This window comes from Mandrillus leucophaeus, unplaced genomic scaffold, assembly GCF_000951045.1.
Source record: "Mandrillus leucophaeus isolate KB7577 unplaced genomic scaffold, Mleu.le_1.0 Scaffold1414, whole genome shotgun sequence".
Classification (NCBI taxonomy): Eukaryota; Metazoa; Chordata; class Mammalia; order Primates; family Cercopithecidae; genus Mandrillus; species Mandrillus leucophaeus.
The window spans coordinates 218,754-244,358 of record NW_012101382.1 but is presented as its reverse complement, the minus strand read 5'-3'; the positions used below and the strand labels follow the sequence as shown (position 1 = coordinate 244,358).

At 35.0% G+C, this 25,605-nt stretch overlaps 1 protein-coding gene across 3 annotated transcripts in view; it reads right to left on the bottom strand.

The window, feature by feature from the left end:
- CRISP1 (cysteine-rich secretory protein 1) overlaps positions 1 to 25,605 on the bottom strand; it is a 52,233-nt gene that overhangs the window by 21,192 nt on the left and 5,436 nt on the right. For 2 of the 3 annotated variants that reach the window (XM_011974112.1, XM_011974110.1), the window contains exons 1-4: positions 20,793 to 20,899; positions 9,578 to 9,645; positions 4,216 to 4,344; positions 637 to 727 (exon numbers count right to left, since the gene is read on the bottom strand). In XM_011974112.1, the coding sequence (XP_011829502.1) occupies positions 637 to 727; positions 4,216 to 4,344; positions 9,578 to 9,643 (286 nt within the window). In that variant the 5' untranslated portion in view covers positions 9,644 to 9,645; positions 20,793 to 20,899. Of the gene's footprint in view, positions 1 to 636; positions 728 to 4,215; positions 4,345 to 9,577; positions 9,646 to 20,792; positions 20,900 to 25,605 lie in introns of those variants that run through there. The other variant, XM_011974111.1, reaches the window with a different exon arrangement.

Below are 25,605 nucleotides of genomic sequence, written 5' to 3'. Positions count from 1 at the left end.
AGAGGGGAGGGGGGAGGGATGGCATTGGGAGTTATACCTGATGTAAATGGCAAGTTGATGGGTGCTGACAAGTTGATGGGTGTAGCACACCAACATGGCACAAGGATACATATGTTATAAACCTGCACGTTGTGCACATGTACCCTAGAACTTAAAGTATTTAAAAAAAAAAAAAGATGGGCTCATTTTTGAGCACCTAAAATTATCTTATGGGCAGCTGCGCAGGGCTGCATATAACTTATCTCTCAACTGCATTACCGTTACAAAGCTAAGAAGATCCCCGATGTTATTGTTCAGTAGCTAAAGTAACTACACAGAATGGAGACCTAGGTCTCTAGCTGCTCACTCCACTCTTCTGCAATACTGAGAGTTTTGATTCATTTCTCCTGATGGTCAGAGCTTGGAATCTGAAAACTTCAGAACTTGGAATCTGAAAACTTAAAGATATAAACCTTAAAAATTCATGAGTTAAAAACAGTGTAATAGTCCACAACTCACTGCCATGTATGATCCAGTGCAAACAAGGAAATCTAGATGACTTAATTTACTTTCATCAGGGTACATCACAATCCCTGTTTTACTATTGTTTTTTTTTTCTTTTTAGTCCAAAGGCGGATCATAGAGACACACACTTACTTGGAAGTCTCCTCTCAAGGGGGTTGCTCTCTGTCATATCACAATAGCGTGAAAAAGTTCTGGCATTTTGTGCAGCCTCTTCACTCCAACTCTGTAGTGGAAAGAAAAAAAAAAAAAGCACATGGTCCAATTAATATTTTCATAAGATTCTAATTTATTGTTTCTAATAATCCATGAGATATAATATCTTCCATTGTATCAACTAGAAATATAAATAATGAGATTACTATTAAACGTTCTAGTAGAAAGAGAAAGACAACAATTTCAATTTATTATGTTGGCCCTTAAATTCACAAATTCAAAATTTGGTAATTACATTCAGAGATAGATTCTCTCACAGATGTAGTAGAGAATTTAAGTAAATGCTTCCAGGGAAACAGACCAGAGTTACCTAGTAATTTATTTGTAGTTTAAACTCAGACATGTTATTTTATCTCTTTGAATCTCAGTTTATCCGTCTGGAAACTGTTAGCTGTAATTTATGCCCAAAGGTTTGTTCAAATGTGATAATCCAAGGAATACAACTAAGATGTGATAAATCTTATGTATTGAATAAATGATGGCTGTGATTAGAAGCAAGGACACAGTCACATTTATATCTAAAATTATGAATAACAAAAATGGAAGCTAACTCCACATGGCAGAATCTATCACCAATTTTGTGTGTATCTTCTCTCACTTTAACCTCATAGCAACTCTACAAAAGAGATAATATTATATCCATTTGTAAATAAGGTAACTAAGGCACAGAGATGTTAAGTAACTTTTAGGGGGTCACACTACAAATAATTGACAAAATAAGAATTTGAATCCACTTAGGATGGCTTTAGAGTATGTGTTCTTGAATCTCAGTGTGCATCAACTATGCTGAGTTGAAGCATTTGGTCAGGTATGAGTAAGTAACAGCTATTCTCCCAATGCAGAAAGGGAGAAATTCTGCATCTGTAAGTATGACACTCCGTGGTAAATCTCCCTAACATTCTTCTATCATTGTGGTGTATATGAAACTGCCCAATTTTTACAAAGAACTGAGCCTATGAACATTTGTCTCATCTGAGTTCCTTTGTCAGGAAACCCACCATCAGGCCCCTCAGGTGGTAGCAGGGAACTGAGGCTTTCCTGATCACCACACCTGGGCAAGGAGACACAGCTACTACCTGTCGACCAGCTCCTCTTTCTTGTCCCTCCTGTTTTCCGTCCCTCCTATATAAACCTGTAACTTTGGTTGGTTAGGGAGAGGGAAGGATTTGACAGGCTGACATCACCCACAACAGTCTTTCTTCTCAGGCAATGGACAATACTTATCTAGTGACTGGCTTTCTGTGCTGCAAGCAACTATACCTTGGCTGAACGCCTGGTGTTCAGCAGCATATACATCCATTTAAAAGAATATCCTTATATGTGCATATAACACATTGCCAACAGAAGGTGTAGAGTTTGTTTTTACTATAAGTTTTTATGTAAATCATTCAGCTACTCTTTAGACTGTTTGGAGGACATTCATTTTCAGTATCGTCCTGAGCATGTAAAGTTTAATTATTATATGTATTTGCTGCCATCTTGTGGTCAACTTTTTGAATTACCCTTGGGGTTGAATGAGACGAATTAAATACCTCATTAGCTTAGCACTGGGTAAAACCATGGTTTTGCAGGTTTTGATCGTTTCAAGAAAAAAAAATTATTTTAGTTATGGCTATGTCTAACTTTTGAGCAGAAATGACACAACACATCTACCAGTGTATAGGCTCTCTGGGCTGGGGGAATACCATGGCATTTACTAGCAAAGAAAACTTACGGGAATTGGAACTTATCTGGTTAAAATATAGCAGGACGTTTGCACTTTGAAGAAGCTGTATAGGACATTACTTCTGATTAATGTTGGTGAGATACTCCTTTTTTGAGACATATTCACAATTAAAATTGAAGTTTGTACTATGATCATACCAAAGCTCGGAATTTCAGCTTTAACAAGTGACTCTGCTTTGGTTCTAATATTGTGTTCAGAAACTATTTTTTTTAACAAAATCTCTGCCTGGTAATTGCGGTTAACTCTTCAGTCCTATTGTTCCTTAAATTTGCTGTTGCTACTTCTAATCCTATATATGTCCTATGCATTGTTTGTGGAGCAGCTGAACCCTCATATTTCTTTTGAAATATTTCTCAGTTTTACTGGTACACTTACTTTTATCATCTTGTTGACATTTCATACCTTTGTACCTTAGCGCTTGAATATATGCATTCTTATATTGTTTCCAGTTTTTCTTCTGTATTTGCCTTTCATCTCCAATCTCAAATCAGTGGCTATATTTTTCACGTTTCTTTAACCTTGTTTGTACCTCCTAGGTAAACTTATTTGCTCATCTGGCAACCAAGGAATTTGGACTCTACTTCTCCAGCTGTTTGGATCTGGCCCACTTGCATTTTAATCTGGGCCCCAGTTCTTAAGATTTTGAATAAGCTCCTCAATTTTCCTTAGGTTCAGTGTCATAATATGTAAAATGAAGAAAATTGTATTGGAAGAATGCAATGAGCTAATGTAACAAGGTATTTGAAAAATGCCTGTAAATAATAAACACAACATGTATGTTTGCTACAACACCATGCAGGAATGCCTATGAAAGCTATTGATTTTTATCTTTAGTTCAAATACCTCTTTGGATTTTAAAACGATTAAGAGATAAATCTCAAAATCATTTATCTATTTCCTTGTTTCATCCTCTTCATCATTTGTAAGAGAAAGGTGTTCCTTAGAATCACCCTCCACAGCCTGCACTGTTTCTAACCCTTGTTGCTATAGGCTGGTCCAGGGTTCAAGGAAGCAGGCTGAGGGTGCTCATGAAACTGAGTGATGCTGCTGGATAACAAATGTGAGAGTAATCACCTAAACACCTGAGACTTCCCTAAATTTTTCTTGTAGCAGAGCATAGCAGGTTTATAATGAAAGAATTTCTCTTCCTCTTTATGGTATGCAAGGTTGGTGAGATACCAACATTGGTATGCAATGTTGCAATGAAACTGGGGGATAAATTTATGGGTACAATGAAACTGGGGGATAAATTTGCCAATATTTATTTACCTGGCCACATCAACTAACTAGATATGTGGACATTTTAACTCTAGGAAGAGTGTCTTAGCCTCTGGACTACTGCCCAATGAAGACAGCTATGAAATGCATGGATAACTTGTTGATCAATATTTGTCGTATATACTGGCAGCATCAGCATCAGCTGGGAGCTTGTGGCGGTCTCCAGGTCAGACCTCCTGAATCAGGATATCAGACACCAAGAAAGTGTGCTTTACTAAGTTCTTCAGGTAATTCTTGAGTACATGAAAGGCTGAGAAGCACTGTCTTAGAGTATTGAGGAATGAAGCTAGGCTGGCTGAGCTCTGTCCTTGACTAACCATACAATCATCAGAAAGTTACTTACCTTCTCTGGGTCTCTCTTTCTTCTGCTACGTAAAATATTTGTTGTGAAGATAAAACTTTTAGCACTTTGAAAGTGCGTAGAACTTAATAAAAACTCAGTAAACACCACTACTATTATTGCCATCATGGTTGTTGCTATTGTTCAATCTTACCATCTTCAGCATGTTGCTGGCTGGTGGAACTACTCCTCTTCTGAGAGTGTTGTGTATATTAACGATCTCTTGTTGTACATTTGGCAAGTCAGTGAGGAGCTTATTAAATTGTTTTTTAGCTGATTTCCTCTGTTACCAGAAAAATATTAATTAGTGTTACTTCTTTTAAGTGTAATTTGTCACATATATTTTGCAGACCTATAGGCAATGTAAATTAAGTTTATATTAAACAGTGATTTATAGCATTTTCAAATTTATAGTGTCTCATTATATTGGATTCCGTTTCTCCAGTACTAGTTTTGAGGATTTCTGAACATCAGGATGACATTACATTAGTCTTCGGAGTAATGCATTGGTTATCCTGTGATTAGGATTTTTCCAGGTTCATACTTTGGATCATGATGAAGCACTTTTTATTGGGCAATAAGATCCACAAAGGAAGATATCTTCAAAGCACGCCTGTTACTTACTTCTCTGGCTTATTCTCCACACACCTCCCACCCTGCAACAACTGTACTCTCTGCTTCCCAAATAAACTACTTCCACTTGAACCCTTGTCTAGTGGTGCGTGTCTGGGAGAACCCAAACTAAGAAATTCATTACTGAGGACAAAGCCGCAAGTGCTATCAACACAAATTCTGTGTCTTCTTCCTGTTCGTATGAGAAAACATCAATACTCTCAAGTGTATGTGTGAGAGAGTATAACATAGAATTCAAATTCAGCCTACAATCTTGAATTCGTGACTGTTCTTTTCATTTATTTATTTTTTATTCTGAAACTCACTAAGAAGAAAAATACATGACCAAAGTATTTAGTTTAGCATTAATCGCTATAAAGAGCATTATTGTGTGTGTGTGTGTGTGTGTGTGTGTGTGTGATATCACATGTACTTCATACCTTTTTAAAAAAATGTAGTAGAACTAATGTACTATAATGTGAGGGGTGTCTGTTGCTTCCTTAATACCACATGACCATCAGCACAATTTATGAATGCATAAGATCTAGCACCATAACTTACACAAATAAAGAAGTATTCACTGTCATTTATATCAACAGTTCAGGGTATGGGGAGAAAACTTAAATATGGAATTCAGAAGACTCCTCTAGAGACTGTCTCTATGGACATATTCACATGGTGTTATTTTTTTCTCACATTGCAAGTCACTCTGATTTGGACTAGAGGAAAGGCTGAGGACCTACATGATTCCACATACCATTTCCAGATTACAACTCTCCTTGCCCCTCTGAAAACCTTTGCCGTATGGAAACTCATGACATTTGCCTCTCACACCTCATTCTTCAACATTTATTTAACATCTTATCATGGTTTTTTTTCCTACTTCCTCTCTTTCCTGGAAATTGTGTTTCCTGAAACGAATTCATCTTTTCCACTCAGATTTCTGAAGTCAACTCAAAGGACTTTAATATCCACATGGATGAATCCAACCCTTTGATGTCTCAGGCCCTTAAAACCTTCCTCCTCTAGACTTCTCCTTCAATCATCTTTATCCTCACTTTAATGGTCACCAACTGAATCTCACTACATCCCAAAACATCATACCTCTCAAATCACCTGGTCAAGCATTTCCCTGCCTGATCAGAATTTCCTGTTCTTCCAAGGTGCCACGATCAGACATTCTGACTGTTCTTCAATATAATTGAGCCTGCTGACTCATTCTTCATTTTCTCTACTAGCCCTCTCTTGTCTTTCCTTTCATCTCTATCTGTGTTCTCTAATTTCACAACTCTCATTTTGCAATATTTAATCTTTTGTCTGCACACCATCATCTAGAAATGCCTAACTAAAATACCCCAACTTTGGATGAGACTGACAATTCTCCTGCCTGTTCTATCAGCTGAGCATTGCCAGAAAAAAATGTCTCAAAAAACAACAGAACACATATCTGCATGACCCCAAATCAGTAAGATTGACCTCAAATAGTTCCTTAATTCTGCTAATCAATTCTAATGAATTGTTTGGTTAACTCACTCTGTCACTCTCCACATTAGTGTAGAACTTTTGCACTCTCCTCTATTCACAACTACCTTCTCTCAATAGATTGTGAAACATCCTTCTTCCCTCAGTAAAGAGAAGCAATCAGAGGGCAGCTGCTTCAACTGTCTTACCCAGTCTGTCAATCTACCTGTATCCGTCCCCTTTCTTTCCTCTTCTTCTGTGGTACAAGTGAATGGGTCATTCTTTCTAATCTTTCTAAGGCTCAACTCTCCAACAGTGTTATTTAGTCCATTCTCTTCTACCTTTTCCCCAAATCTTACATTATTTTTCATTTTGTTTGCTGTCAGCCACTCTTTTTTTTTTTTTTTTTTTTTTTGCCCTTCCCAGTCCTGTTTACTTATGATTATGCAGCTTATATCTTTTTCTGAGAAGAAGTCCTGCTCTGTTGCTTGGAGTGGAGTGCAGTAGCATGATCTTGGTTCACTGCAGCCTCTACCTCCCAGGCTCAAGTGATTCTCCTGCCTCAACCTCCCAAGTAGCTAGGCTTATAGGCATGCACCACCATGCCTGGCTGCATGCTGCTTATATCTTAAAACAAATAAACAAGCAAACATCTCTTTGTTTACCTCACTTTCCCGTTCAACTATTGTTCTCTGTCTCTGCTCTCTTTCCCTATCTATATTCTGGAAAATATTGCCAACTCTGGCTGTGTACAATTGCCCAAGTAATCGAGCCTTGCATTTACCTCCCCCCGTTTTTTCAATAATATGTTCTCTATCCTAGGCGATCCACCTCCCCTGCTGCTTAGGCATTAGGCAATGTCTGGAGAAATTTGAAGTTGTCATGATGGGCATGATAGGGGGAGATAAGATTGCCATCTTAGAATAGAGAGCAAGGATGCTGCTGCTAAATTCCTGCAAGGCCCAGGACAGCCCTCCCCGAAACAAATAATTACCTCACACAAAATGGCAATGAGGTTTAAGTTGGGAAATGCCTCCATTAAAAATATTCCTATTAAGGTCTCTGACAAGCTCAATTTGCATATGCAATATTGCTTTAATGACTTTATTCTACTTCGTTTATTGGCAGCTGACTCCTCTCACTAAGCTTTCAGTGTAGAAATAGTCTTTCTTTTGGTGTGAGGAACAAAACACTCTCTTTATTTTTCTCTTTCCTTTCAGACTTCTCTGTTTCTTTCACCTGGACTGATTGTGGCTACTGTCTAGCTTTCCACTGGCCTGCCTGAATCCACTAATGCTTTACTACATCTACATTCCCTGTCCCACTCCTTGATCCATTCTTCCATAATCCAGTCTCCAGTCATCATTCAGAGCAAAAATTTTAAAACATAGACACAATGGAGTTACTTTACTGTTAAAAGTCTTCAACAGTTTACCATTCATAGAAAGAGAAACTAAAATCTTTAACAAGGCCTTTGAATATTCTGTTTATTCTCAGCCTCTATCTAGGATATGTGCCCTTATCTCTGCTGTAGTCATATTAATTTTTTTTTTTTTTAGTTATCTGAATGTGCCAGTTTCCTTCCTGCCATAGAATATTTGCCCATGCCTGTATCTTTGATGGTACATCTTGTTAGTTTGCAAGGCCAACTTATTCTTCAGATCCCAGGTAAACCATGTGCTCAGAGAAGTCTCCCATTAACTCAGAGAAGATTCAGCCTGCCTGTTATCTGATCATAACTCTCTATAGTTTTCCTTAAGAAAACGATTTGTGTAACATCTACCAGATTGTCGTGGAAAACTACCTATATAAAAAGTAAAAACAATTTCTGTTAAATTAGATGCTTAATATCCCAGCAAACACTGCCACTTGTGGAAGTTTAAAATACAATTCAGGTCTGGTGGTTAGTCCATTTGATTTCTACCTGGAATCTGAAAAGAATAAAGCATAATCCTATTTTTGTTGGCAAATTGGAGCACATTATTTACTTCAACTGAGACTCATGTTTAAAGTTTATGTAATAAATTTGTGTTGGGGGCTTAATTTATCTTCTTGTTTAAATTTAAAATTCTTAAGCCTTTATTTTATGACCAAACTGTCTACAAAATTGTATGAAAATATTCTAATAGATCTCTGTTATAAAGCATAAACATATTGTTTTATCAATGCCTTCTACTTTTTCTTTTATATTCTTGGTCAAAAGCGGATTGGGTATGGTTTCCCTTGGATGGGTGGAGTTCTACTTATCTTCTCTTTGCTCTGGACTTTTAACTAGCGATGCTAATTTCATCTTTCTCGTGACAATCTGGGTTAGGCTGTTTCCCAGAATTTGGCCTAAGTGGTCTAGACAGCCTAGTACTAGGTCTTGATGGCAAACATAGGTTTCTGTCTGTTTGCCCTTTTCCCGTTCCTCTGGAATGGTGGCTACACTTCAGATTAGCTTTTTCCTTATTATGAAGCATGAAGATCACCCTTCCACACTGGGGAAGTAAAATGGTCAGAGAATCAGAGGGAAGGAAGAAGTCTTATTTAGGACTCTAATTCAGGACACTAATTCCAACTTACTGGAGGATTACTGGGCATTAAACAGGAGCTCCACCTAGTCTCTCTTTGGGGAAGAGGAGTGAGTAATAGGATTCAAATACCAAACCAACACCCTAATAGCCTACTGCATATGGATTTTCTTTCCACAATAAAACTAAGTGCCTTTTATTTCTTATTTCTCTACTTGGCCTATGAAAATATTTTCTATACCAAGATTTTCTATACCATGGTTTTTTCTATACCACTCATTTTCTATACCAAGGTTATTTACTTCAGTTTGTCATAAAATTTTGGGTAAATTAAAATATATATTATTTTCTTTATATCATTGAAGTTATTTAAAGGTGAATATTATTGGCTGATCATAGAATATTATGTCATTGTGTGTTCTACTTCTGTTTTGTGACTGTTGAAGTTATTGTTTTTAATTATTAGTGAGATTGAGGTAGCCTATGGAATTCAAACTGCTAATCAGCTCCTCATGTAGCTCTTTGTGCTGTTGGCACCTTTCCATTTTATATTTAATTTTGATACTTTAAATTATTGTTATAGTAAAAAATTATATAGCTCATCTGCATTCTCAGCTTTTTTCCTGTATTATCCAGAGAGGCCACAATGAAATAGATATGGACCCATGGAGCTAACTGATTAAGTATAATTTCAGGCCCTGCCATGTCTTATTCCTCAGATATTGGCCATATGACTCACCTTTCCTATTCTTTGGTTCTCTCCTTTATAAAATAGTATTAAGATGAGTACCTGCCTAACAGGGCTATTGTGAAAACAAAGTGAGTAATGGGTGTAGCAGTCTCACAACAGTGCCTCTGACGTGAATTCTATTAAAGTGTTAGCTCTTATCTTTATTTAGAAAGTAATTATGAAACCCAACCCTCACATACTTTCATGGACAACATAGGCAGTAAGCAAGCAGCAGCAACCAAAAACAAGAGGTGTTTAATTTCCATGCCTGAAAAGAAAAATAACATAATTTTAGATTATTCTCAATTCATAGGATAACATCTTGTAATAAACTTTATTTAAACCACTTTTACATGTGTTTGCAATATTTTCCCTAAAAGAAACCTTTAGGATCCAAACAAGGTTTAATGTGTTAGTCATTAGGACCCAGATAGGAAGGCAGGACTGTTGTTTGAAGGATAGTAGATTCTCAAAAATATAAATTGTTTTAATCCCTGGACCTTCGAATATGTTATATTGTGTGACATAAGGGAATTAAGGTGGCAGATGGAATTCAAACTGCTAAATAGCTAACATTAAAGTAGGGAGATTTTCCTGGAATATCTGGGTGGACCTAATGTAATCACAAGGGTATTTAATGTTGAAGAGGAAGTCAAAAGAGTCAATGTCAGTGATGAGCATGAGGCAGACTTGACCAGTCATGCTGAATTTGAAGACAGAGGAAGATACTGCAAGCTAAAGAATATGGATAGCCTCTGGAAGTAGGAAAAGGTAAGGAAACAGATTCTCCCCATAGAGTTTCCCTGTTGACATCCTGATTTTAGCCCAGGAAGACCTATCTGAATTTCTGATCTCCAGAACAGTAGGATAATAAACCTATATTTATTTTAGAACATTCAATTTATGATAACTTGTTATAGTAGCAAGAGGAAACTAATATAAGAAACGGAAAGATTATATTTAAACTCTTCATCAGCTACAAGGAAGAGGAGTAATTTGGTACTACTAATTTATGTAAGTGACTTAGAGATATTCCATAATATCTGATCACCTTGCTAAGCATGGTTGTCATTATGAGTCTAACAAATCAGAGCTAATGTACCCTCTCCTTTCTTTTTAGTTAATATAGCTAGTTAACTCTAGGATATTAATAAGTATAGATTATTGAATTTGGTTGGCACCTTCTTTTCACCATCTGCGAAGTTTATTTCTGAATTAATCCTGCTGTGTGAGAAGCAAAAAAGGCTAACAGTTTGGTTCTCATTTTACAAAAGCAAGCACTCTTAAAGAACAAGTTACCAGATTTGTGCAGAATAATACAGGGCAGACAATTACTCGTGCTTTTCCCCCCAACGATGTAGTTTACCACTGCTCTCACGCTTCCCATGCTGACTGCCATACATGCTCAATATGAGAGAGAACTCTCTAAATCAATTCTTTCAGAGAACATACACATGTAAACAATCTCACCTTTATCATTCTTTTTTATCTATTTCCTTGCCTTTCTCGCTCCCTCCAAATGTTCACATAGCCTCACATTTCAAGATTTATTGTAATATGGTGACACAGATGACGAAATATTCCTTTTTCTTACTAATCCTCAAAAAATCTAGTAAAGCAGACAATATTAACCCTGAGGTAACTGAAAAAAAAGTAAAATAAAAGGGAGATTCTGAGGGGAGGGGCTTCAGGAGAGATAACTGACTAAGCATCTGGCACTTGCCTTCTCCGCAAAGAAGAACCAAAATAAGGAGTAGATAATTAAACTCCAAATAGACCATCTAGTATTCAACAGATAAGTGACATGAAACACCTAAAGCAAGGAAGGAGAGAAAAACAAGGCAGTCTGTTCAGTTGGGATTGGCTGGGAGCCTGGAAAGACTCCTTAATATATGGAAAGGGTAAGAGAGTGACTCCCACTAATGCACATTTTCATCATGGACTTCTGCATCCTAGCCATTGGGATGCCTCTAGACCCTCACAGACCACCCCCCCCTCCCTGCCCTGAGGCTACCAAAGAGTTGCCTGGAGACTGCCCAAAGGCACAGTTCCAGAGGAGAGTTCACGGTGGGGCCCATGGGTTTCACACACCCTTGAGTGCTAGGCAGCTATAGAAGGGTCCTTTATTGAGATCTTATTCCCAACCAGGCTGCATTCTGCACAGGGTCCCAACAGCCCTTGCATATCCACATCTCTGGAGCCACATTGACATTTCCCACCTGAAGTGTCTGCTGCACCTAGCTGCTGCTGCCAGAGACGATATATTTAGCAAGTGCTGAAAGAAAAAAAAAAAAGAAACTTCCACCTATGGATACTGTAACCAAGAAAGTTATCCTTCATAAATGAAAGATTAAAAAAACGTATATTCCAGACAAGCAAAAGCTAAGGGAATTTGCTACCATTAGACTGGCCCTACTGGTAATGCTTAAAGGAGTCCTACACATGGAAGTGAAAAGATATCTACCATCATGAAAACACACAAAAGTATTAAACCCACTGGTAGAGCAAACACAAATAAGGAAGAGAGAAAACTCAAATGTTATCACTATGTAAAACCAGCTGACCACAATGATAAACAATAAGAGAAAAAGGAAACAAAAAATATACAAAACAACCAGAAATTAACTAACAAAATGACATATCAATGATAACACTGAACATAAATGGATTAAATTTTACACTTAAAAAATATAGAGTGGCTAAGTGCATTAAAATATAACCCAACTATATTCTATCTTTAAGAAACTCATCTCACCTATAAAGACAGATATAGATGAAAGTAAAGGGATATCAAAAGATATTCCATGCAAATGGAAACCAAAACCAAGCAGAAATAGCTACAGTTATATAAGATAAAACAGACTTTAAGTTCAAAATAGCAAAAGCAGACAAAGAATGTCATTACTTAATGAAAAAAGGAATCAATTCAGCAAGAGAAAGTAACAATTCTAAATGTATACACCTAACAATGGAGCACCCAGATATATAAAGCAAATATTATTATATCTAAAGGGAGAGATAAACTCCAATACGATAATAGTGGGGACTCCAACACCCTACCCTCAGCATTAGACAGCTCATATAGATAGAAATTAACAAATAAACATTGGATTTAAATTGTACATTAAACCAAAGGAACCTAACAGACATTTATATAACATTTTATCCAACAGCTACAAAGTACACATTCCTCTCATCAGCACATGAAACATTCACTAGGATGGACCATATGTTAGAAAACAAAACAAGTCTCAATGAATTTTTAAACATTGAAATGATGTCAAGTATCTTCTCTTACTACAATGAAATAAAACTAGAAATCAATAACAAGAGGAACTTTGGAAACTGTAAAAAATGTGGAAATTAAACAGCAGACTCCTGAATGACCATTGGGTCGAGGAAGGAATTAAGGAGTAAATCAAACATTTTTTTAAACAAATAAAAATGGAAATACAGCATACCAAAACCTATGGGGATACAGCAAAAGCAGTGCTAAAAGGCAAATTTATAGTGATAAACAACTACCTCAAACAAAAGAAAGATTTTAAATAAACACTCTAACAATGCACCTCAAGAATGAAAAAAAAAATAAGGACAAATCAAACCCAAAACTGGTAGAAGAAATCACAAAGTTCAGAGCAGAACTGGACAAAATAGAGACTTTAAAAAATAATACAAAGGATAAAAAAAAGTTGAACTTTTGAAAATATAAACAAGACTGATAAACCAGTAGGCCAAGTAACCAAGATAAAAAAGAGGAGACCCAAATAAATAAAATCAGAAAAAAAGAAGATATTACAATTGTCACTAGAGAAATACAGAAGACCACAAGACAATCATGGATAACTGTATACTAACAACTGAAAATTTTAGAGAAAATAAATGAACTCCTGGAGACATACAACCTACCAAGATTGAACCAGAAAGAAATAGAAACCAGAGCTGACCAATAATGAGTAATGACATTGAATTGTAATAAAAACTCTACCAATAAGAAAAGTCCAGGATCAGATGATTTCACTGCTGAATTCTACCGAGTTTTCAAAGATGAACTAACACCTATTCTTCTCAAACTATTCCAAAATATTTCAAGAAAAGTAAAGTTGCCCTAATTCATTCTAAGAGGCTGGCATTACTCTGATACCAAAACCAGACAAGGATGCAACAAAGAAGAAATCTATAGGCCAATATCCCTGATGAACATAGATTCAAAGTTCCTTAACAAAATACTAACTAAACCAAATCCAACAGCACATGTAAAATATAATGGGCAATGATCAAGTGGGATTTATAGCAGGGATGCAAGGATGGTTTGACATATGCAAATCAATAAATGTGACATATCACATTAACAAAATAAGGGAAAAGAACCATATGGTAATCTCAATAGACTCCTTAAAAGCGTTTGATAAAATTTAACATCTCTTCCTAACAAAAAACTCTCAACAAACTAAGCATTGAAAGAATCTAACTTGGCCAGGCACAGTAGCTCACACCTGTAATTCCAGCACTTTGGGAGGCCGAGGTGGGCAGATCACTTGAGGTCATGAGTTTAAGACCAGCCTGGGCAACACGGTGACACCTCGTCTCTACTAAAAATACAAAATATTAGCAAGGCGTGGTGGCACGTACCTGTAGTCCTAGCTACTCAGGAAGCTGAGGTGGGAGAATTAGTTGAACCTAGGAGGTGGAGGTTGCAGTTAGCCAAGATCATGCCATTGCACTCCAGCCTGGGCGACAGAGAAAGACTCCATAAAAACAAACAAACAAACAAAAAAAACATAATGCAACATAATAAAGGCCATATATGACAAATCCACATCTAACATCACACTAAATGGGCAAAAGCTGAATGTCTTTCCTCTAAGACCCAAAACAAGACAACATTGCCCATGTTCAGCACTCTTATTTAATATAGTGCTGGGAAGTTCTAGCAAGAGAAATCATGCAAGAGAAAGAAATAAAAGGTGTTCAAATTTGGAAAGAGAAAGTCAAATTGTCACTCTTTGCAGATGATATGATCTTATATCTAGAAAACCTAAAGACTCCACCAAATTCTTAGATCTGATAAGTAAGTTAAATAACTTTGCAAGATACAAAATCAACATGCAAAAATCAGTAGTGTTTCAAATAAAATACCTAAAGATAAATTTTACCAAAGAGGTGAAAAAATTCTACAAGGAAAATTGCAAAAGTCTTATGAAAGAAATTGAAAAGGACACAAATAACTAAAAGTAATCCCATGCTCATGAATTAGAAAAATTAATTTTGTTAATATAACCATAATGTCTAAAGCGATCTACAGATTCACACAATTCTCATCAAAATACCAGTGTCATTTTCTATAGAAATAGAAAAAAAGTCCTACAATTAAATGGAACCAAATATAGCTTAAATAGCCAAAGCCATTCTGAGCAAATAGAATAAAACCAGAGTCATGATACTACCCGAGTTCAAAGTATATTACAAGTCTCTAGTAAATAAAAATCGAGGTATTCCTATAAAAATAGATACATAGAAGAGAGAACCAATAAAATGGAAGAGAGAACCAAGAAATAAACCCACATACATACAGCCAACTGACTTTTGACAAAGACACCAAGAGCATTCATTAGAAAAAGGATATCCTCTTCATTAATGGTGCTAAAAAATTGGATGCTCATATGCATAAGAATGAAAGTGAACCCTTATTTTTCACCAAATGTGAAAATAAAATAGATTAAAGACTTAAACACAAATCTTGGAACTATAAGATTATTAGAAAAAATCATAGGAAAACTTCAGGACATTGATCTAGACAAAGCTTTTATTATTGAGACCTCAAAAGCACAGACAAGAACAAGAATAGGCAAATGGGACTGTTAAACTAAAAACTTCTTCACAGCAATGAAAACAATCAACAGAGTGAATGGCAATGTGTTTAATGGAAGTAAATATTTGCAAATATTCTTGACTAATATCCAGAATATGTAAGAAACTCAAACAACTCAACAGTGAAAAAACAAATAATCCTATTAAAAAGTGTGAAAGGACTTTTGATGAATAGATATTTCACAAAAGAGGACATAAGAATGGCCAAAGAATATATGAAAAAATATTCAACATCACTAATCATCAGGGAAATGCAAATTAAAACAACAATGAGATATTATCTTGCTCCAGTTAGAATGACTATTATTAAAAGACAAACAATTACAGATGCTAGTTATGGATGCTAGTGAAAAAAGAGCTCTTATATGCTGTTGGTGAGAGTGTAAATTAGTATTGAAAACATTATGGAGATTGAAAACATGTAAGTAGAAGTACCATGCAATCTAGTAATTCTACTGAGTATTTATCCAAAAGAAAATAAATGAGTATATCAGAGGAATACCCATACTCCCATGTTTATTTCAGCACTATTTGCAATAATCAAGATAAGGAATCAATCTAAGTGCTCATTAATGGATGAGTGGATTAAGAAAATGTGGCATATATACACAACAGAATGCTATCAGCCATAAAGAGTAATGAAATTATGCATTTGCAGCAACATGGATAGAACTGGAGGTCCTTAGATTAGGTGAATATGCTAGGCACAGGAAGACAAATATTGTATGTTGTCACTCATATACAGAAGCTGAAAAAAAGTTGATCTCATGGAGACAGAGAGTAGAATGATAGATATCAGATACTGGGAAGGGTGAGTATGTAGGTTGAGGCACGTGGGAGTGGATAAAGAGAGGTTGGTTAATGGGTGCAAACATACAGCTGGATAGAAGGAATAAACTCCAATGCTTAATAGCACAGTAGGTTGACTATAGTTAACAACAACTTATTGTATATTTCCAAATAGTTAGCAGAGAGGACTTGAAATGTTCTCAAAACATGGAAATGATACTCCAGGTGAGGGATGACCCAAATATTCAGGCTTGAATATTACACAGTCTTTGGATGTAACAAAATATCACATGTGCCCCATTAATACATACACATACTAAGTTTCAATAGAAAAGGAGGTTCTGACACAAAGTAGATTAACGTATAGTCACACATTTATATATATACTATACACACACAAGTATATATATACTTTACATATTTATCTCTACATTATATATATTGCATACATGTGTAAACACATATATATACAGAAAATATATATATACACCTATACTCTGACATTTTATTATTCATATTAGTCCTCATTATGAGGCTATCTATACTGCTGTTTTTACATTTTCTGAGGGACACTTTTTTGGGGTGATGTGTGCTTATTATCTTGATTGTTATGATGCTTTCATGATTGTACACTTACATGTACCTTAACTGTACCTCAAAAAAGCTGTTATGAAAAGCTCAAGAACTACCCTCCCAAATTTATTTGTTTTCCACCAGATTAAAATTGGTACTGATAATTTAGATTTTGCCTTTCAAGTCTTCTTTTTTCTTATATACAAATCCAGTACTTAGTAGAATTTACACGTAAAAACATAATTTATGTAAAATATTATCTTGCTTTTCTCAGAATTTCCATTTTATTTTGAAAATATGATTAATTTGTAATTTACCTGTGATTTTGACATAACACTAAATCTAGGTAAATTAATCCCAGAACTTATTTTCTGTGCAAGTACTAAAAGCATCCAGAAGAAAACTCAGTATAATCTCTTGAGAATGATAATGGGATAATCGGTGTCACCTGGGATTATTGTTACTTTGCATGTTGGCATATCCAATGAATTCTGATTGATCAAATTTTAGGGCAACTATGCTAAGAGAAACTGCTAAGAAAGGACCTTAGATTTTTCAGCCCATGTTTTGGCTTGAGGTCAATGAATAGGTAAAACGCATATACTCGAAGTTACACCTTGTCAGAGAAAAGAAGCTGCAAAAAACCAAACAAACAAAAAAAAAAACAGGAGGGCCATTATTTTTGTTTGCTTGAGGTCTAAATAATGGGTGACTGAGTCACAATATGAAGGTAAAAGTTAATAATTCAACATCAGCAGTAAATTAAGCATTTTAGAATGAGGATTGAATACAGGAAATTATGAAGGTATCTCTGTTGCCCCAGAATTATAATAGTACAGATTTTGGGCCCTGGGATAATTCCTGAAGGTATGGGTCGAAATTGGGTAGGGCTGAAGGGATGGAAAACTGCAGGAAATAGAGCATTTGGCAAATAGCAAATCTTGCTGATGTAAGAAAGATGTAGACATAAAGATTAGAATTGTAGAGCATAGCTCACAGCTGGAACAGAGGTTGTGAGGGTGGAAATATAAATGGGTCCAGGATAAAAGACCCTGTAGATCCAGACTGAGATACTAAGCCCTAGTCCAACCTCTGGGACTTATCTTATCTCAGTTTTCCAATGGAATAAATTATTCTCTACTGCCTGGAGGATTGCAAATCTAGGAACTAAGTAGGTCATTTCAGCCAAGGAATTACATAGCTGCTTCAACTCAGGTAAAGGTAGCTCTTCTGAACAGAAGTATTACAGAAGAAGAAGCATTACTTCATTGGCTTTAGCATAATTCCTTCTTAAGACAATTATTTTATACACAAATGGCAATCTTAAGCCAATACTCTTAAAAAATTTTTAGATAATAATACCAGCAACTTGATACATTATTTAAATGTATTTCTTTACCCTTTAGTTTCAGGTTGTGTTTCTTGTTGACAAATTTGTAGATCATAAACAACTGAAAGTTAATATTTTGTGAGAGGAAAGATCAAAGATGAGAGAAAAGACTGAGGACAGCTGGGTACTGCCCTGTGGCATGCCCTGGGGAATGCACTCTCATAGATTCAATTGTTAGACCATGACCTTCTCAGCACTTACATGAAGAACAGTCCCTTCCTTGCCTTAACCAAAGAAAATACATCTTCTTTTTAATCTTCCCCACCTCAGTGAATCTGTTATTTGTTTAAAAAAGTTACTGAGGTGTAACTTACATATAACATAGCATGCAAGTCTTAAGTGTATAGTTTGATTCATTTACAACTATGTATATACTAGTGTAACTATGACCAAAATCAATATATAGATGATTGCCAATACCCAAGAAGGTCCCGTGCACCCCTTTCAGTCTAAAGACCCCGAAAGTAAAACCTATCTTGATATAACTAGGATTAGTTTCATCAGTTTTTAAACTTTGAATAAGTGAAATATCTATTTTCAATGTCTAACCTCTTTCACCACTCATTATTATGCTTATGAGATTCATCCATGTTGCATGTGAAGAAGTTTGTATTTGTTAATAACTGCAGAGTATTCTACTGTATACACACAGTACAATTAATTTAATCATTCTATTAATTATAAGAATTTTGATTATTTTCAGTTTGGAACCATTATAAGTAAAACTATGAACATTTTCTCTGTACCTCTTTTAGTAAACACTGTTGTTATTCACTCTGTGTGTGTGTATGTATGTGTGTGTGTTTGGATACATACCCCAGAGTGGGATTATTGGGCTGTATGGTACACACATGTTTTCCTTTAGTAGATATTGTCCAATATTTTTCCAAATGAGTTTTATCAAATCATACTCCCGTCAGCTTCATATCCTCACCTATTATTTGTATTCTCAAATTTTTTTCAATTTTATCTATTATGTTTGTGTAATGCTATTTCATTGCAGTTTTTAATTTATATTTGTTTAATATCAAGATATTGAGCTTATTTGCACGTGTTTATCGGCCACTTTGATCCCATCTTTTGCATAATCTCCATCGAATGTTTTTTCCATTGTTGTAATTAGGTTGACTGTTTTTTTCCTTTTTCGCTTATATGAATTCTCTACATCTTCTTGATAAGGCAATTGTCAAATGCTTTACAAATATCTTCCCTTAGTCTGTGGCTTATGATTTGAACTATCTTAGTTGTAGCTTTTGTTAAACAAAAGTTTATAATTCAAATAAATCTAACTAATCTTTATTTTCTTATGTTAGTGCTTATGCATGTGTTGGCATGTGTGTGTTCTATTTAAGAAATTTTGGCCCAAAGTTAATGAGTCATAAAGACATTTAGCATTGAAAAATATTGGAGAACAAAGCTGTAGGATTTACAGTACCAAGTATTAAAACTCACTATAATGCTGAAGTGATTAAGACAGAGTACTAGTAACACAAGTACAGATACATGGACCAATGGCATATTATGTAATTCAGAAACAAGTTCACATACATAGTTACTTGATTTATGACAGTCTCAAATGCAATTGAATGGGGAAAGGTTGATCATTTTTATGAAAGACAGGAGGTCAATGGAATATCTAATAGAGAAAAGATAAGTATTCTGATCACCACCTTCCACTAAAAACAAAAATTATTTTCCCTTGAGTTATAGATTTAAATGTGAGTACCATCTTATTTTTACAAATCTAAATGTGCAAACTATCATATCTGTAAGACATAAATTCCAGCTATTTGATAATTATCTGATATTATTTGAAGTGTGCAGTCACATTTCTTCCAAATTCTCTTGTCTAGTGATTTTCTCTCATTATAGTCAATTTGATCCATTGCATTATATGTAAAAGGTCTTCGTGAAAACAAAAGGAAGGCACTTAGTGGAGGCTTTGGAATATATTACTAAACGTAAGATTTCCATAAGCGGTTTTGGGGAGAATAATTCAGAGAGTACGAAGCATTAATGGGATTGAGATAGAAACTGGAAAGGGAGTGAGGGAGCAGGAAGGGCACAAAGGGAAGTTGTTGAGAAAGGCCGAGGTCAGGTGGGGCACAAAAGTTGTGTAATTTATGAATCCAAGACCTAGCATGAAGACCTGGAGACTTGAAGCAAGAGTGGAGACTGGCAGATGGAAAGACTGCAGAAAGGAGTTTGGACAGCTTAAAATCCTGCCCGCTGGGGCCCACCACTGAATTCTCAATTTCTCCTTCATGCTGTCTTGGTTCTGATAGAGGCTGCCTTACAGTCTTTGTAAAACAAATCTTTTATCGCCATTATCCACTAAATGTCTAGCAACTCTCCAAAATAAAATGTCAAGTTATAAAAGAAACAGAGGAACACTAGTTGTTTGACTATGGCCCCTTAATACTGGCTAACTCTTTTGGCAGCATTTTCAATATTTCATGAAACAAAAGATGCCTACCTTGTCATTTTCAGATCTATATAACCACGTGGTAATTGTCCCTACATGAAAAAATGTTTCTTCTAAGTCCTCCCCAAGAAGTTCATGAGAATGAACTCAACATGTAATATTACTTTGTATTTATATAGTATATTTTAGCTTGTAAACTCCTTTATTAAAAGCATGGAGAAAACTAAACATTTACTTTTAGATCACAATAGTATTAGAATAAAACATTGCATGTAATCTCATTTAACATTATAACAGTGCTATTTGGTAGTCACTTATGAATCTTATTTTCAAATAAAGAAACTGACAAAGATATAATATAACTTACCCAAGTCCACACAGCTTGTAAATTTGTGTCCTAATAAGAACCCAGCCTTTCACTATGTAGGGTACTCGGGCTTTTAAATGACAGTACACGGGGGAGATTTGTTCAATGAGGCAGTCAGTACAAGGTACGTGCCTCTAACAGATCAAGGGATTTACAGTGGACAGTGGACATGAATACATGATAATCAGAACAAATCTAGAGTCTGTGAAGATTACAAATTATGATTGTGAGGACATTTCTAGTTTGTAACCCAGGCAACATCATCAATGAACCTCACCAATTTTAAACTTTTACCTTGGGAACAAACTGCAAAGATTAGTTGCATGATTCGGCAGAGCCACAATCAGATAACAAAGGTCACTGTAAGGGAAAATGACTTGCTGGCCCAGAAAAGGGTAACAACTTCTCAGCTTTATTATATTCATTCAGTAATTATTTATTGAGGTCTTAAGATGATTTATGCTCTCTCCTAGATGCTGAAGATACGTAGAATAACCAAACATATAAACTACACAATCTTATGGAGTTTGGTAACTGTTCTATAATGTGTCACATACTTGGAGAGGTTCTGGGAATGAAAAGATACTCAATTTTCCTAAGAACTTCCTGGTTAAAAGGAAAACTACCTGCAGTTTGGGAGAATTCTAATAGAGATTTGTCCAGAAACAATGTGGAAGCAACTAACTACGTTGAAAGGTATAGAAATACTGAACACTAAATTGTAAAACACTAAAAATTCCAGATATCGTTTGAGTCACATGATGAGAAATAAACAGGACATCTAGAACAAAGAAAGAAATATCACACAGACAGAAATCACATATGAGAATAGAAAATTTACTCTGAAACTAGGTGTAATCAGATGTTGTTGAATTGTCTTATTATTCTGAAAACTTGGGAAATATTTGTATATGTGAGTGCATGGCCATTTATATTGAAGTCTCTACATAGCTTGCTGGCATCTTTTTAAAATTATGAATTAAGTTTTTATTGTTTGTAAGAAAGAATATATTATTATTTAATAAAAAATATTTTTCTTATGTCTTGCTTAAGAAAGGACAATTGAATATCTAAAAGGAAAGAGTAAAAATAAGGATAGAAGTGTGTAGTCATAAGTTATTTTGTGTTAGTTCTGGGGTGATGGTTAGGAAATAAAAATTAAAAGAAAGATCAGAGGCTCTTAAGATAGAACTTTCTGGTCTTGCTAAAGTATATAATGAATGTCCAGAAAACTATCTGCAGGAAAGGAGAACTAAACATCACTAAAAATTGCTCACCTACAGCCAGAAGAATTTTTTTTTTTTTGGTTGAGGCAGATGGTGTTAATTTAAAAACATACCAAAGCTTATCTGTAAAGTCTTTCATAGATAAGATGAATTATCTTTAGCTTAACTTTAATTGACTTTAAATAATTTTACATGATCTTGAAATTAACACTTACAAATTATTGAGCAACTTTCTCCAACAAACTACATTGTAAAAAGAAAGCTGGAAAAGAATGCTGTTACTTCACCACACCAGCATGGTTTATATACTGGAAATGTATAATTGTCATTTATTTCTTGCTAAACTGCTGTTTATAAAGGAGAGTGTTGATTCAACACCAAGTGAAGTGTTTATGGAAACTTAATTGCTTTGGTTTTATCTGTTGGTCCTGTCAATTCCTGGCATTGCTCTACCCAACACAATGCTGTCTGTATTTATAGCACTGATGTCTTCATATAGAGTTGTTATCCAGCTTCAAATATGGTTTTAAAAGAATTTAGGAAGTGTTGGAAAGCAAAGAATAACTTGATTTGCATGTGAATCCCAAACATGGGTGCCAGTTGGCTGTTTCTCTTCATAAATTTCCTATTTTCATAGATTGTTCTCTTTCTGTTTAAGCTTTTTAGCACAGTAGGAAATTATCTACAGTAACTTTTTTTCCCCTAAAACAAAAATTTGACACATTTATCTAGCATATAACAACATGATAGAATATTTCTACTTGAATTATCCCAGAACACTCTTGAGAGATAAAGGCTAATTTGCTTACAATCACATCTTGCTTGTCTGAATATATCCATTTTAAAAAGAACCTTTACATCAATCATTTATTCAGAGATTGGCTAACAAAAATTTTAGAAACCACATATAAATAATACATATTGAAGGAAGCATTCATGTGTTAAATGTGATTTTAAAATCATATTTGTAAAATAATTGTTGCATATATTCTAGCTATGGCTTTATTCTAATTATCCACTGGACACAGACATCCTCTCCCTTCACTTTCTCCATGACTGAACTCTTACCTACAACAATCTCATTTGTGTCTGATTGCTTCTTCACGCCACTCAGTAAAATTGTGCTTATGCTTCAAAGTCCTCTATGTTGCAAGGGCTCAATGACTCCAGACTTGCTCAGAATCTCAGGCCAAAAAGTACTCTAGACTTTAACAAACTTACAAACTTACAATGCACATAAAATAAAGCCAAAGTCAGTTTTTGAATTTGAATTTTAAGAACCCTGGGAGATTAGTGGCCCTTTGAAAATTTCCTCCTCTTATTCTACAATTTGCAGCCTCTCCTGTGTTCTTGTATCATTTGCTCAGGAGTAGATAACTGCCAAGTTATAAAGATAATCAGAAGCCCTGTGGAAAGGCCAATCTGGAGAGCAGCTAGGGCCTCCCACCAACCAACAGTACCAACTTGCGAGTCACATAAGTAAATCAATTTGGAAGCAGGAAAGTCATCAGAGACATAAATGTCTGCAGTCTCAACTGACAACTGATTGCAATCAATGCGGCACCATAAACTAAATGTGCTCAGTCAAGCCATCCTTGAATTACTGATTTCCAGTCCGAGAGACAACATTTATTACTTTAAATCATTGAGCCTTGGGATTATTTATTATGAGAAGTAGATAGGTAAAACAAAGTTGAATAGAAAGATAAATGTATATTGACTTTCATTCTGATTATGAAAGCTATAAATTGCAGAGTCATTGAGCCCTTGCAACATAGAGGACTTTGAAGCATAAGCAGATCTCAGGATATATTGCTTAATTTTTAAAAATAAATGCAATTTAATTTGATTAATGATCAAATACTATGAATCAATATTTAGTCTTCATAAATTTTTAGTTTACACTTTGGCAGTCAGTCCCTGACATAAAGCAACCAACCTAAAATTACCTTATGTGTCCTCATGTTAGGCTATTTTTCCTACCTAGAGAATATAACACTTGAAATTGTTTCTCATTATGCACACTCAAACTTAATTTTGATAATTAAGAATGAAGTTTACATTATTCATCAACAAAATGGAGCCAAAGGAACAGAGTTCTTTATAGAACTGGTCATATTAAATGTGAAGGAATGTTATTTCTTTCAAGATTATGCATTGTTTATATTACTGGTGGCAACAGTTCTACCTTTAGTGAAATTATTAGCAGTGGGAGATAAAATATTTAAAGTTGTTTTTAAAGCTCAGTACCCACACTTAACAAAAATATAAACTTGACAACCCATTTGACCTCCAGATTTTATTTCCTACTTTCATTTCAGTGAATCAGAACCATATAGGTGAGTTACTAATATATTTTAAGGAGTGTTAAACTGATAGATACAAGCAAATATCTGTGTATGACTGAAAATTCCTAATTAGTTGATTGGTTTAAATACATTCTTCAACTCACAGATATTTCAATTTTCTTATTTTAAAATATAGAAATTAGGATATATGCTCTCCAAGTATTCCTCCTGAATTAATATACTGTGTTGAATTTTAGTTTTCTCTGTTGTTCCAAAGTTAGAAAAAATAAATAAACAAATGAGGAGGGAGACATTTTCAGTCAATAACAGAACCTTAGCAAGCCAGAAACCTAATGTAGTTATTACTATTAATGATAGATCATCCTTCAGTAATTATTGAATAATAAACATGGTAATTCTGAATAACATTAGAACTAAAACAGTTATATAGTTTCTTAAGGCAAGTACTGACACCTAATGCTATAAAACATTTAGAAAAATAGACCCAATTGATTTCAGATAACTAAAAACACTCAGAAAAATCGTGATTTTTTCCCTTCATGTTCTTCCAGAGTAGTTCAAATCATAACTGATAATGTGCAAAGAGTAATGACATTTGATTTTGAATGTAAATGTTAGAAATAACTTTCCTCTTGGGGTAGGGAAAACCACCATTTTTAAGGGTTGGTCGACTCAGCCCTTTCAGCCTGCCTTCAGGATATTATTTTATGAGGCCAGCATCATCCTGATACCAAAACTTGGTAGAGATACAACAACAACAACAACAAAAACTTCAGGCCAATATCCTTGATGAACGTTGATTCAAAAATCCTCAATAAAATACTGGCAAACCAAATCCAGCAGTGCATCAAAAAACTTATCCACCATGATCAAGTTGCCTTCATCTCCAGGATGCAAGATTGGTCCAACATACACAAATCAATAAATGTGATTCATCGCATGAGCAGAACTAAAAACAAAAACCACATGACTATCTCAATAGAATGCAGGAAAGGCCTTTGTTAAAAAACCACATCCTGTTCATGTTAAAAACTCTCAATAAACTAGGTATTGAAGAAACATAACTCAAAATAATAAGAGCCATGTATAACAAACCCACAGCAAACATAATACCAAATAGGCAAAAGCTGGAAGCATTTTCCTTGAAAACTGACACAAGACGAGGATGCCCTTTCTCAGCACTCCTATTCAACATATTATTGGAAATTATGGCCTGGGCAATCAGGCAAGAGAAAAAAATAAAGGGTATTCAAATAGGAAGAGAGGAAGTCAAACTCT